Below are 12041 nucleotides of genomic sequence, written 5' to 3'. Positions count from 1 at the left end.
TAAACGGGGGGGGGGGGGGAGATTGGGGTGATATGCTATAAGTCTCCTGGGCTGCTATGATCTGATCCATTTGGAACCCATTTATGGTTGGTGATTTCATTCTTGGATATACCACCTTTACACTGTATTATGGACAACAGCATTTAAGGGGACCAGGGTTTGGTATGTTAGTTCTCAGGTTTAATTTCCTCACATGTTACAAGGGCATAATACTTATCTCATAAAGTGTTCATAAAGCAAAATGAGATCTGATAGAAAGTACTATGGAAGCTTTACAGTACACCTCTACCCTGATATAACGCGGCCTGATATAACATGAATTCAGATAACGCGGTAAAGCAGCGTTCCGGGGGGAGCTGCGCGCTCTGGCGGATCAAAGCAAGTTTGATGTACGCAATTTCACCTATAATGCAGTAAGATTTTTTGGCTCCCAAGGACAGTATTATATCTGGGTAGAGGTGTATTACATTTTCATTAAGGTATCGGAGGACTTTTAAAACCTCTTCCATTTTTATGAACACTCTTAAGTATGTTTAAAAGGCTTGTTATGCACTTTCACGTTGGTGAAGTGGAGACATTTTTTTTTCTGCAAATAGGATACGTGGACCACAAGATGCTCACTTTGTTTTAGCATGTGTGAGATTATAGACGTTGGTCCAAGCAAAAGCGGATTTTCAATTGTTGAGGCCTAGTAATGTTAGGAATAAAAATATGCAATGCTAATACTGGAAGCCTTAAGAAAATGCAAAAATTGCAAATCTGGCCTAATTGACTTGGGAAAAGTGGATTTGACAAAATTGGTTTCTTAGAAATGTGATGCATGACCAAAATCATTGGGATGTTAATTCTTGGCTACAAGCTTTATGTAAAGTGAGAGGAGCTGATTTTATACAGGACCTTGGGTACCCTGTTTAATTATTTGGGGGGTAGGGCATATAAGTACCTAGATAAAATGGACAGCTGTAGAATATGCCTCAAAATTGTACTCCAGAATCTAAGCTTCAGATGACGACTCTGGAACTTAATTTATTAAAGGGGAACCCTGATCTTCATTGAATTGTTCTAACTGATATGAATGTCTGCTTGAAGGACACACTTGAAGTCTTAAGGCTCTACATATACATCCTACAGCTAAGACCCATAAGAGAGGCCTTATTTACCTTTCCGAGAATTCTGTCAAGGAAACCAGTGAGCATCTGGAAAAATAATATGGTCCATGGCAGTAGCTCTCAGACATCAAGGGTGAACCAAGAACCTCAGCCTTATTTGAGTAAAGCATCATGTTCCTCTTGAGCAGACAGAAATCACATTGTTTGCAGGGCTGCCCATTTAATGGGAAAAGTTAACCCAACTACTGGGGCTGAGCAGAAATATGGGGAACAGGCTTTCCCCATTGTAATATTTTAATCCCTAGTGCTGTGCAAGTGCTGTCTTGTGATCATGGATCTCCGACTTTTCCAGTGAATTCCCAATTCTTCCAAGTTTTGTTCTAATACCCCATCATCTAGTTTATGAAGGTGTTGCCTTCATCCCATGGTCCCCAGGGCCTTTTGTTACTATCTTCCATTCTTTCCCCTTGACAGTGATTTAAAAAACAAAGTTAGAAGCAAACACTGTTGTCATAGGTCTTGAATGGCCAAGCAGAGCCCTACTTCATTGACCTGGTCTCATTCTCCATAGAAAGAATGGTTTTACTGCCCAGCTTCCCTGCCTTTTGTCTTGGTGGACTAGTGCTTTACGTAGATGTTTAGGCTCTGGCCTGGATGGGATGGAAAGTTAATCTGTTTTATGTCAAATTGAGGGTACTTTGGATAGTCAGTGACCCTATGCTAAAAGTATTCTTATTTCACCTCCTTATCTCTGTTACCTATGTGAAAAACCATCTATTTTGATACCAACCTTGTCTGTTGGAAAAATAAAAGTAAGAGAAATTACTTTGTGGATTGCAAATGCTCTAAGGGAATGTTTATATTAAAATTTCAAACTTTGCACTGGAATAAGAAAAATGAAATACATATGTTGATTTGTAAAAGCCTTTTCACTAAACCTAAATTTTGGACTTCAATACATCTAACCTCAATACAACTTTGACATTCAGTCCAGAATGGAGATGATCACTGGGGTGGAATCTTATCTGATTTCAAATTCCAGTTACCAGAAATAACATTGAGAGGGCAATGGTGTTCTCTCCTCTTCTTCCCTCAAAATCAGAATGATAATTTAGCATGTTAAAGAAATTGCTAAATCTGGTGGTTAAAAAAATGGTTTATTGTAACTATCTCCATAATGTCTGGTTGAGTGACAAACCAGCATGTGATCTGGAGAAGCAGCATATAATACTGTAAATAACTTAAGACCAGTAATTACCCAACACTATCCCATTGCATGTTTTTAAATGTTTGAAACAAAAAGGTTGGAAAGTTGACCCTGTGGCCCCCCAACGAGGAGAGGAAAAGAGTTTTTTAAAGGATGACGAAGCAGCAAGGAGATTAAATGAATTTTCTACATTGGTCTTTGCTGTCTCCGATGATGGAAAAATTTTCACACTAAATGCATTTTTCATGGGCAGCTGACGTTAATTAAAATTGAAGTCTCTAAAGAAAATGATGGGGCAACATGAAAAACAAATGATTGGGGTAATATTCAACAATTTTGTGGGTAAGGCTATGTCTACACTTAAATCACTACATTAGTGCCACCACTGTGGCACTTCAGCCTAGATGCTCACTAAAGGGATGAGAGGGTTTCTCCTTTTGCTGTAGTTAATCCATCTCCCTGAGAGACTGTATCTAGGCTGACAGAATTCTTCTGTTGACATAGCGTTGTCTACAGTAGGGGTTAGGTTGGTTTAATTATATTGCTTGGGGTGTAGATTTTTCAGACCCCTGAGTGATGTAGCTGGGTCAACCTAACTTTTTAGTGTAGACCTGCCCTAAGTCGCTCCCATATTCAGTTCCTGGAGCTTTCTCTGCTGTATTTTTCACCTGAGTTGGGGGAGGCAGAGGTATTCTTTGACCCAGGAGGCCTTTATACCAACCTGACTGTTTGCTTGACATAGATATGTGGGTCTAGGTGTGGGGGAAAAAAATAACCCCTAGCTACCATACCTATGCTGGCAAAACTCTCATGACAGAACTAATGTCATTTGGGGTGGTGGCATTACTATGCCAAAATAAAAACTCCTGTTGGGATAAGCTGCACCTGTGCAGTGTCTACAAGGGGCTCTGCCGCTACAACAATATCAGTATAGTTATACTGGAAAAAGCATTTGTTGTGTAGACAAGGCCTGAGACTCCATCACTAGGAGGAGGGTGGCCATAAGGATTCCATGGCTACTACCAAGGGACTGCTGCTTCCTTGGAATGTGGAGAACCAGTAGGCATGAGGCACTTGAGGGTCATCAAACAGAGAGCCTGGGCGTGTACACTTTTTGTATTAAGTGGTTGATTCAATAGTCCAAGACACGGTTTTAGAGAATCCTGGAAGCTCTTCAATACATTTGAATTTCTTATTCCATTTATGTCTCATGTTCTTCAGAAGGGTTGGAGTGGTTTATGTACACATTTTAAAAAAAGTTAACTTTTCATGGAAAACATTTAGAAACAATTTTTTCTGTTTTTCTTCCCTTGTTTGTTGTGGCTTAAAGCTTTTTGCATCAAAGGGAATCTTTGTTTCTCAAGACTATATCTACTGCTGCCCATCTGAATTCATCAGTGCCTATTTGTGGCATTAAATTTGATTGATGTGAAAAATGTTCATATTGTTGGAGGATTGTGCTCTCAGGTGTGGAGTATACAAATGGTGCAGGTGAACTACTAAAGGATCATCTGAGTTGCCTGATACGGTCTTTACTAATGTGACAAACACCTAAATGACTAGCAAAGATTAGAGATTTTTTTTTTTGTTCATTTGATAGCAGTTTGTGTACAGTCAATTATATGATTTCCTCTTTCTAATTAGAAAAGGTTCATTGTTGATTTTGTGGGGCTTTCAAATAACCCTGAGAGAGAAACATTTAAAAAAACACAAACAAACAAAAAAAAACAGGAAAAGCACAAAATGAAGTCATATGAAAAGGAACTTCTGCAGCTACTTCAACTCTCTCTCTCTTTTTTTTTAAATCAAATAATTAAGTTGATGGCTCTCTTTGAAAGACTCCTGTGGGAGAAGAAAAATGAATATAGCACACACCTCTTTTTAACTATTTTTCCAAGATTCCTATGAGGCTTTAGGGGCTGGAAAAGCTTCTATATAACATGCTGCAATAGGCTTTATGCACAGGACTACCAACATGGGAGAGGAAAAACCAGGTTATCACTAGAAAGAATACTTCAGATATCATCCCATTTACTGTGGAGGCTCATGCTGCTGGAGAGCTAAGCTGAGACCGGATTTGTTTATTTAGTGTGAGGAAGAGGAGAAATGGACTATATGTACACGCACGCACAGATTATTTTTTTGAAGAATGTAGATTTTGCTTGATCGTAGTCTGGAAACTAAAAATGAACTTTTTTGTATTGATTTACATAATCCCGAAGGCGGGGAATAAAATTGGCGGCGTATAATTGTTTCACGCTGCAAACTGACTCAATCAATTGCAGCCACAGGGCACGTTTAAATGCACTTGGGAAGACGATGCCTTTGGTAGGCGCCTGCACCTCAGATCTTGGGGTGGGAGAGAAGCAGGAGCCTCATCCCCACTTCACTTGTCAGTCCTTTTTGTTTTGGTGCAGCAGCAGGTTCTGCAAGCGAGCGCCCTCTGGTTTCCTTGCGCAACCCGCGGTGCCGGGGAGGAAATTGGGGTGGGTGGGGACGGAAAGGTCACCTGGCGCTGGTGCTTTAGTACTAGGGGCTGTAGCCACAGCCTGTCCCCAGCAGCAGCAGTAGCAGCGTCGGAGTGAGCGCGTACACGTGACTCCGGCTTTGGCTCCTCAGTGCCTCTACAAACAGACGCGCACACACACATCCCCTCTCTTCTCCATCCAGTCTCTCCCCCCTCCCTCTCACACACACGCCGTGCGAGCCGCCGCCAGGGCAAAGCTCTAGGCACACGCCGGGGTGGCAGCGCCAGGAGCAGCAGCGATTCAGCCAAGAAGCAAGAGTTTGCAAAGGCTGCTGTGCCTGGCCGAAGAGGCTTTGCACCCGGAGGATGGCTGGCTGCGGGCTGTCAGAAGATGCCTTCTTCTCTTCTTTCTTCTACAACTATACCTCCTCCTGGGAAAACTCCTACAACCAGGTAAGAGGTGGCTGAGCTGCCAAGCGCTCTCCCCTGCACCCACTTTGCGCCACAGGGGACGCCGAGCTGGGGCGGGGGAAGAAGTGGTTTTGCCCTGGCTGTGGGTTTGTATTCAAAGGGGGAGGATGGTGAAAAATGAGAGAGAGAGAGAAAGCGCTTTTGAGACGTGGAATGTGCCTGATCTCCGCTCCCCCCAACCCCTCCTGGGAGGACTGAGGAGGAGAATTAGGAGCGGGTGCTGGCACTGTGTGGAGAGCGGTGCGTTACCCAGAAACAACTCACAACAAGGCAACTCAAGCGAAACCTTCCCAAGTCACCCCTTGGCTGCGCTCTTCCTTTTGCCTTGCGCTGAGGGGTGCGGGGGAGGATGTGAGTATTTGGGGGGGATAACAGTGCTAGCTGCTAAGGTGCTTGGAAGCCCCCCCAAAATGGCTGAAGAGGCATCACATGCCCTAATTACTGACCCTGTCTGGATGGGAATAGTCCCGATTATTCCTCTTTGCTTCAGAGCTCCCCCCACCCGCCACCACTTAACTTTGATGACTGTGCAATGCAGCCCGTGCATCCCAAAGAACCCCCCAGCCCAATCTCCCAGCAAGTGCCTTGGCAAGGAGGTGCAGGCTGGGAGGGTGCGCGGCGAGCTGAAAAGCAGCGAGGAGGAGGAAGGGTAAAAAAAAAAATCCCTGTCTGAGGTTGTTAAGAGCTATTCTGGGAGCCTCCCGAATGTCTTCAATTAAATAACGGTTGTCGTCTGCTGCCCCCACTGCCGGCCTGGGGAAAGTCCACGGGCAACGGGCGTGTGGTGGGGAAGGGAACGGGTTTCTTCTGGGCGGCGGTGGGAAAAGTTGAGCCGTGGATGTCCAGGCTCCCCGGGCAGGTGAACTGCAGCACGGAGCGGGCGAGGCAGCAGCGCCCCGTGCCTGCGGCCGGGGAGGGAGGGGAAGCTCTCCCAGCCCGGCCGGCTGGCAGGAGGAGGAGGGGAGTGTGTGTGTCAGGTGGCGGAGGGGCTCGGGGGAGGCTCGCCTGCGCGGCTCCCGCCCTGCTGGGGGCAGAGCTGTGCTGAGCTCATGGAAAAACGTGCGGCCCACAGGGCCGGTTTCCAGGAAACTGAGCTCCCCGAACGAGCCGCTGCCGGTTTAAGGTTACCCCCCTCGCAGCCAGGGCTCCAGACACCGCACGCGCCTCGCTGCCTCCGGGAGGTCACAGCCCGGAGAGCCGGCGGCCGGGCTCCTCCTCCAGCGGCCGCCGCAGCCAGCCTGAGCGCCCGGAGCCCGCTGCGCTTGAGCCGCCGAGTGAACAGCGAACTCCCGGGTCTTGGGGTGGGAGCAGATATTTCTCAGCCCCAACTTGGAAGGCACCTGGTTGGGGCTAGACGGGAGCGAGCGTTTGGCCAGCCTGCTCCGGGCATGGGCACGGGGCCGCACTGGGGCGATCCGGGACCAAGGGCGCTTTGCCTATATTGACCCATGGGGGTGGGAGGCTTGTTGAAGGACCGCCGGAGCCCCTCGCCCTGGACTGTGCTCAGTGAAAGGCAAAGCCTGGCGGCATTGCGTGTCTGTGTGCGCGCGGAGCCACCAGAGCCCCGGGGGATCGGCCGCGTGAGTCACACTGAGCGAGCCCCGTTTGCCAGGCCAGCCCCTTGGTGGAAGCATTGAACCAAGAACTGTCCGAATGCAAAAGCGCGGGTCTCCGGCAGCGCAGCGCGGCCAACTAGGCAAGGGCAGATAGAGCATGATAAGTTGCTGTGTGATCCCCACCAACCAACTGCGCCTTTCACTGGCCCTAAAAGGCAGGACCGCCGCTGCGAGTGTGTTTACATAATGCACAGTGTATTGTTTGTTTTCTCCCATTATATATGAATCCACACCATTTAGTGTAATCTAACAAGGGCTTATGCCTGGTTTAAGGCAAGCAGTCAAAGGAAAGCTCCTTGGAAACCAAAGGAGGGGGGGAATTGCTAAGAAGGACGCAGACAATAAAATCAGGTCTAAACCAGTTCATTTAGATAAAGTTAGTTCCACTCTATAGTGAAATGTATTTCCATAAATGGACAGCTGTGTTATATGCTAGATTCTTTTATGCTTTTTTTTAAAGTATGGCCAAACTGCAATGAAAACTAGGAAGAATTACTGACAAATCTATAGTTGCTTTCTTCTAGAGACCAGTGTTGAATTGTATCTAAGGGGAGAACAGAAGATAATGTGGGATGCTGATGATCTATTTTTAGTAGGACTATATAAACTCTAAGATATAGTACACAAACTTGAATTAAATATGCATGATTAGGGAGGGAGTTTAGAAGTAGAAGGTATAATCACTATACAACAGTGAAACAAGAATAGACGGGCACACCAGATTTTCCAAGGGCTAACCCAAGAAGAATTTAAGATACATACTGGTTTTTGTGTTCATGACTCCCTTCTGGTATCATCTTATGAGTCTCATGATAGCATTTACAACAATCAGATTCACCCAAATGAAAATTAGCAATAGGATTATCACTGCTGATACGTAATCAGAAAATTAATCCAGTATTGCTGAGAATCAGTTTGTATATGTTTTTTAACACTTAAAAAGTAGGCTTGCTCTAAATTTGAGAGCCAGACATATTAATGGTTTTTTTATCTGAACTGCAGCCAAAAAAGCTTACAAACCATTTCTTCTCACTAAATATAGCAACATTGCTCAAATCTAATTTGTTTTGTTTACTCCACTTCAATTTTTAAAAAAAACAAGCCCTCAAACTTTAAAGCATTACAAAGTGCTTATGAAAGGAAGGGTTGACTCTACTGAAAAAATAGCTTTTTATTCCTAAATCAATATGATGCACTCTCAGCATCTAGTACCATGTAAAAGGATCCTTTGTACAATATCAATAGCAGTTCAACCATACCTCACTAAGGAGATTTCTTCCTGGCATCACAAGCCATGTTTTTAATAAAATTAAATGTAATAAAAATAACACTTCTCAGTATAAACAACCAAATGAAGAATAAAGTGAATTCTCCTGTAAACACCATATAAAACCTAGCAGTTTTGACAAAAGAAGTAGGACAATTACTCTATGACTTAAACCTTTGGTTTAGGAGTTTTAATTTTTGCATTTTTGACATACCATTGCAGTTCATCTTTCAGCATTGGCTGTGGAGGGGTGATTTGTTGGTAATGTTCTTAGAAATAACTTTTGTATTTTATATAAAACTGAAAAAACATCACAGGGAAGCCATATCTGGAAAATTTAAATTTGGAGACTGTACCAAGAAATCTATTTTGAACCCAATTCCAAGGCACTCTGCATGAAAATGAAGGTCTGTTGTAGTTATGCTTGCCATATTTTTGCATTATTAAAGAGAACTCTAAAAATAACACCTATGTACTAAAGTTTTTTTTCCTCTTAATTTTTTAAAGATAATTTAGTGGTATTCAAAGTTTGTACTGCCAACCTTGGAGACTGAAATTCTCTACTTACAGAATGGTACAAGCTTTCCTCTGTGAAGTGAAGGAACCAGTTGTTTAGGTTGATTAATTCTTTGACTTCTCTGAGACTGTCAACAAAGCTGGCAGTTCTGGTGGTGATTTTTATGGACATTTGTCCAATATAAACCAAGTGAGACTAACTGGCTAACTGAAATTCTCTTTTTATCTTATTTAATAGTCATGAAAAATTAATCAGTACTTCTGCTTACCCCCACCGCTACCAAAAAGGCTATGGGTTTTCTCAGAGCAAAGGTCTAACATGGTGGTGGTGTCCATAATTTCTCCTTCCCCCTCACTGTTGATTAATGTTCTGTGCACTAGTTAGCTGCTGCTGTCCACCCCAGAAGTGGCTGCATTGCAATGGTGTTGAATCTATGTAGTGATGTGAGGTGCTTTAGGTTCCTCTGAAAGGAAAAGAAATATATAAAATGAAAACTATAATTGTGGGCTTAAACCTGGTCTTTCATCTTCAAGAAAATCCCTGTAGTGGAAATATAAAACTGTGATGTTTTGAGGGAGTACTCTCCCTTCTATGCTATCTCATCATGCAGGCATTGATTCCCGTTGGAACTCTAAGCGGTATTCTTGTTAACTAGCTCCCCCCCCCCCTTCCTCTTTGTACTATTTTTAAACATGGTAATATTTTATATAAACACTTCTACTGAAAGCAGTCAGTGGAAGTAGGTAAGTAGTTGAAAGCTTGAGCTGAGAGCTGTTTTTGTGGCTTGGCTCTGTGTGTGTTTCTGAATATGGAATAGCCAAGGAAAAAACAATCCAGTGAGAGCATTTTGTCAATACTTCCTGGGTGTTGGACTGAATTTAATACTTTGCTTTATGCATTTTCTCCTTCCTATGTTAAAAGTAACTCCAATGGCTCAGCTTGTGTTTTGGCCCAAGTCAAGTCATACCTTTGATTCAGCTGTGCTTTCAGGATTTCTAGCCTTTTTGGTCTGATCCCCAGACTTTAGACTTTCTGCTGTTTTAAAAAAATCTGTGTAAGTAGTTATGCATACTGCCAATATGTACTATATGTGTATATGAGGTAACCAAGTGTTGAGTGAGATGCTGTACAGATTTCCTCAGATTGCCCTGCCAACAATGTGTCTTAGGTTTTTGTGGACTGGGAATTTTTATTATGAAAAAAGACTGTGCATTGTGGTAAATTTTGTGTTTTACCCCCGCCCCCCTCCAGAAATCTGTAAAACACTGGATTGATACTATCATTTATTTTCAGTTGTAATTGAAGCAAAATTTGTACCAATGTTTCTGGAGATTAAAAAGACAATGTCTAATAGATTAGATCCAAAGTTTAGGTTATATTCAACTTTCTTTATTAAGCAAAAAACCTAATCTGTTACTAACAGAGATGAGCTTTGTGATGTTTAAAAAAATTTAAAAAGTGTAAATCTTGGATTTAAAGATTTTCCTGTGTCTTTTGCAATTTAAGTGGCACTATGTTCACAGTACATCAGAACCAAAAAGTGAAACAAAGTAAAACTGAAAGTGAAACTGACAAGACACTCTTCCCTTGAATAAACTAAATAGTATAAAAAGTAAATAAATAGCATACTTGATTAAATGTAATTTGGATTTTAAAATCTTTCACTTTGAATAATTTAAGGTGTCCTTAGTATCACAGTTGAGGGATTTTTTTTTTTTTTTTTTAATGAATTTTTCAGGTACTAAACAAATATAAGATTTTTACAGTTCCACACAAAAATATTTTTTAAAATTTGTAATCAGTAGTAACTGTTGATTTTAAAATTTATTTGCTAGGTTTGTCAAATAAAATGATTGGCCAGTTTTCAAAATAAAAATCATTTTATTATTTACTAAACCCATCTGCATCCTGGATGCAGGAAGTGGGTTCCTGATGCCAGTTTTATCTGGCAAATAAATGTGATTTAAACTGGGTGCATACCATTTCCTCATGTCCTGAGCAAAACAGCAAAATAATGGTACAGTAGAGCAAAATAATGTAAGTTTAAAACACATGCACAAAAGGGACAAGATGTTGTTTTAGAATATTGGTTTAGAACAGAAGATTTAGCTACAGTTTGCAAGGTACAGTTATGTTCCTGACAAATGAATGCATTTCAGAGGTTCACACCTTAGATTGTGGTCTTCAAAAATACCATTGCATAAAGGAGGAAAAAATGCCTGTAGTTACAGCAGCAATGCATTCTTTAGGAAGAGGGCAAGAGTTCTTAGCTGGTCACACGTTTGTATGGTCTACGCAGAAATGTAAAAGTGCAGGGTTTGCATTGGAATGAGAATGGGGTCATCCACCCTTTGTACTCATCATCAGGGAAGCAGAACCTTCTTCCAGAGAGACCATAGGAAATCAATGAGTACACTTCGCTAGTGTAGAGATAAATGTGTATTGCAGAAGGGTATTAAATATAAAAGGGCAACAGTAAAATGATTTACTACATGAGTCAGTGTGACTTTGGGGGGGCGGGGGCGGCACCTGAGAGGATTTTCATTTTTTGAGACAATTGTATCTTAATATTTCTTTTTATACAGATATCCAAAAAATGAGCTGATAAATAAACCCTTCTGCAGGAATTAGAACTACGTACTTCAAGCTTTGAGATCCTCATTTATAGATGGAGTCTTACTGAGAAATGCAACAGAGGGTCCTGTGGCACCTTTGAGACTAACAGTCTGTTAGTCTCAAAGGTGCCACAGGACCCTCTGTTGCTTTTTACAGATTCAGACTAACACGGCTACCCCTTTGATACTTTGAGAAATGTGTACACATTTTTGAAAATATTACCTGATCTTTATCATTTAGATTATAGTAATCTGACCGGATTTATCAAAAGCTAATGGGTTTTGTAATATTTTTTTCCTGAGGCAGTGTGGATGCCTGAGATTGGGTTAGTCTCGCTATGACCAGAAGGTATCACTGAGGGATACCAGCACAACGGACGTACATAGCAGAAAACCTGACATACATTTAGGTGTAGAGGGTAAATGAAATGTGGAAAAGCAGGTGCACATTTTTAATGTCTTTTTTTGGTTCCATCTTATGCTTCTCTTTGCTTTGTGAGCAAATCTCTTCATAGGTTTGAAATGTAGTGCTGTAAAATTGCTGAAAAGGAAGGGAAAATAATACTTTTAAAGTGCTCTGTACCTAAGGATCCCAGTGCTATGTATAAACATTAATTAAGTTTCAGGGGCATATTGTTGGGGTGAGTAAGTATTATTATCTCCATTTTATAGATGAAACTGAAGTGCAGGCAGATTAAGGGCAATATTTTCGAAAAGCGGACACTGGTTTTGGGTGCCTAACTTGAGACACTGGGTCTTATTTTTGGAGGAG

The 12041-nt window shown here is 42.1% G+C and overlaps 1 protein-coding gene across 2 annotated transcripts in view; it reads left to right on the top strand.

Moving 5' to 3' along the window:
• Positions 1-5013: 5013 nt before the first annotated feature.
• Positions 5014-12041, top strand: part of PPARGC1A (PPARG coactivator 1 alpha) — a 489413-nt gene continuing 482385 nt past the window's right edge. For both annotated transcript variants that reach the window (XM_054030668.1, XM_054030667.1), the window contains exon 1: positions 5014-5236. In XM_054030668.1, coding sequence (XP_053886643.1) covers positions 5150-5236 — 87 coding nt within the window. In that variant the 5' untranslated portion in view covers positions 5014-5149. The remainder of the gene's footprint in view (positions 5237-12041) is intronic.

Source organism: Malaclemys terrapin, chromosome 5 (assembly GCF_027887155.1).
Source record: "Malaclemys terrapin pileata isolate rMalTer1 chromosome 5, rMalTer1.hap1, whole genome shotgun sequence".
Classification (NCBI taxonomy): domain Eukaryota; kingdom Metazoa; phylum Chordata; order Testudines; family Emydidae; genus Malaclemys; species Malaclemys terrapin.
The sequence above is the reverse complement of the archived record's forward strand: the minus strand, read 5'-3'. Positions and strand labels throughout refer to the sequence as shown.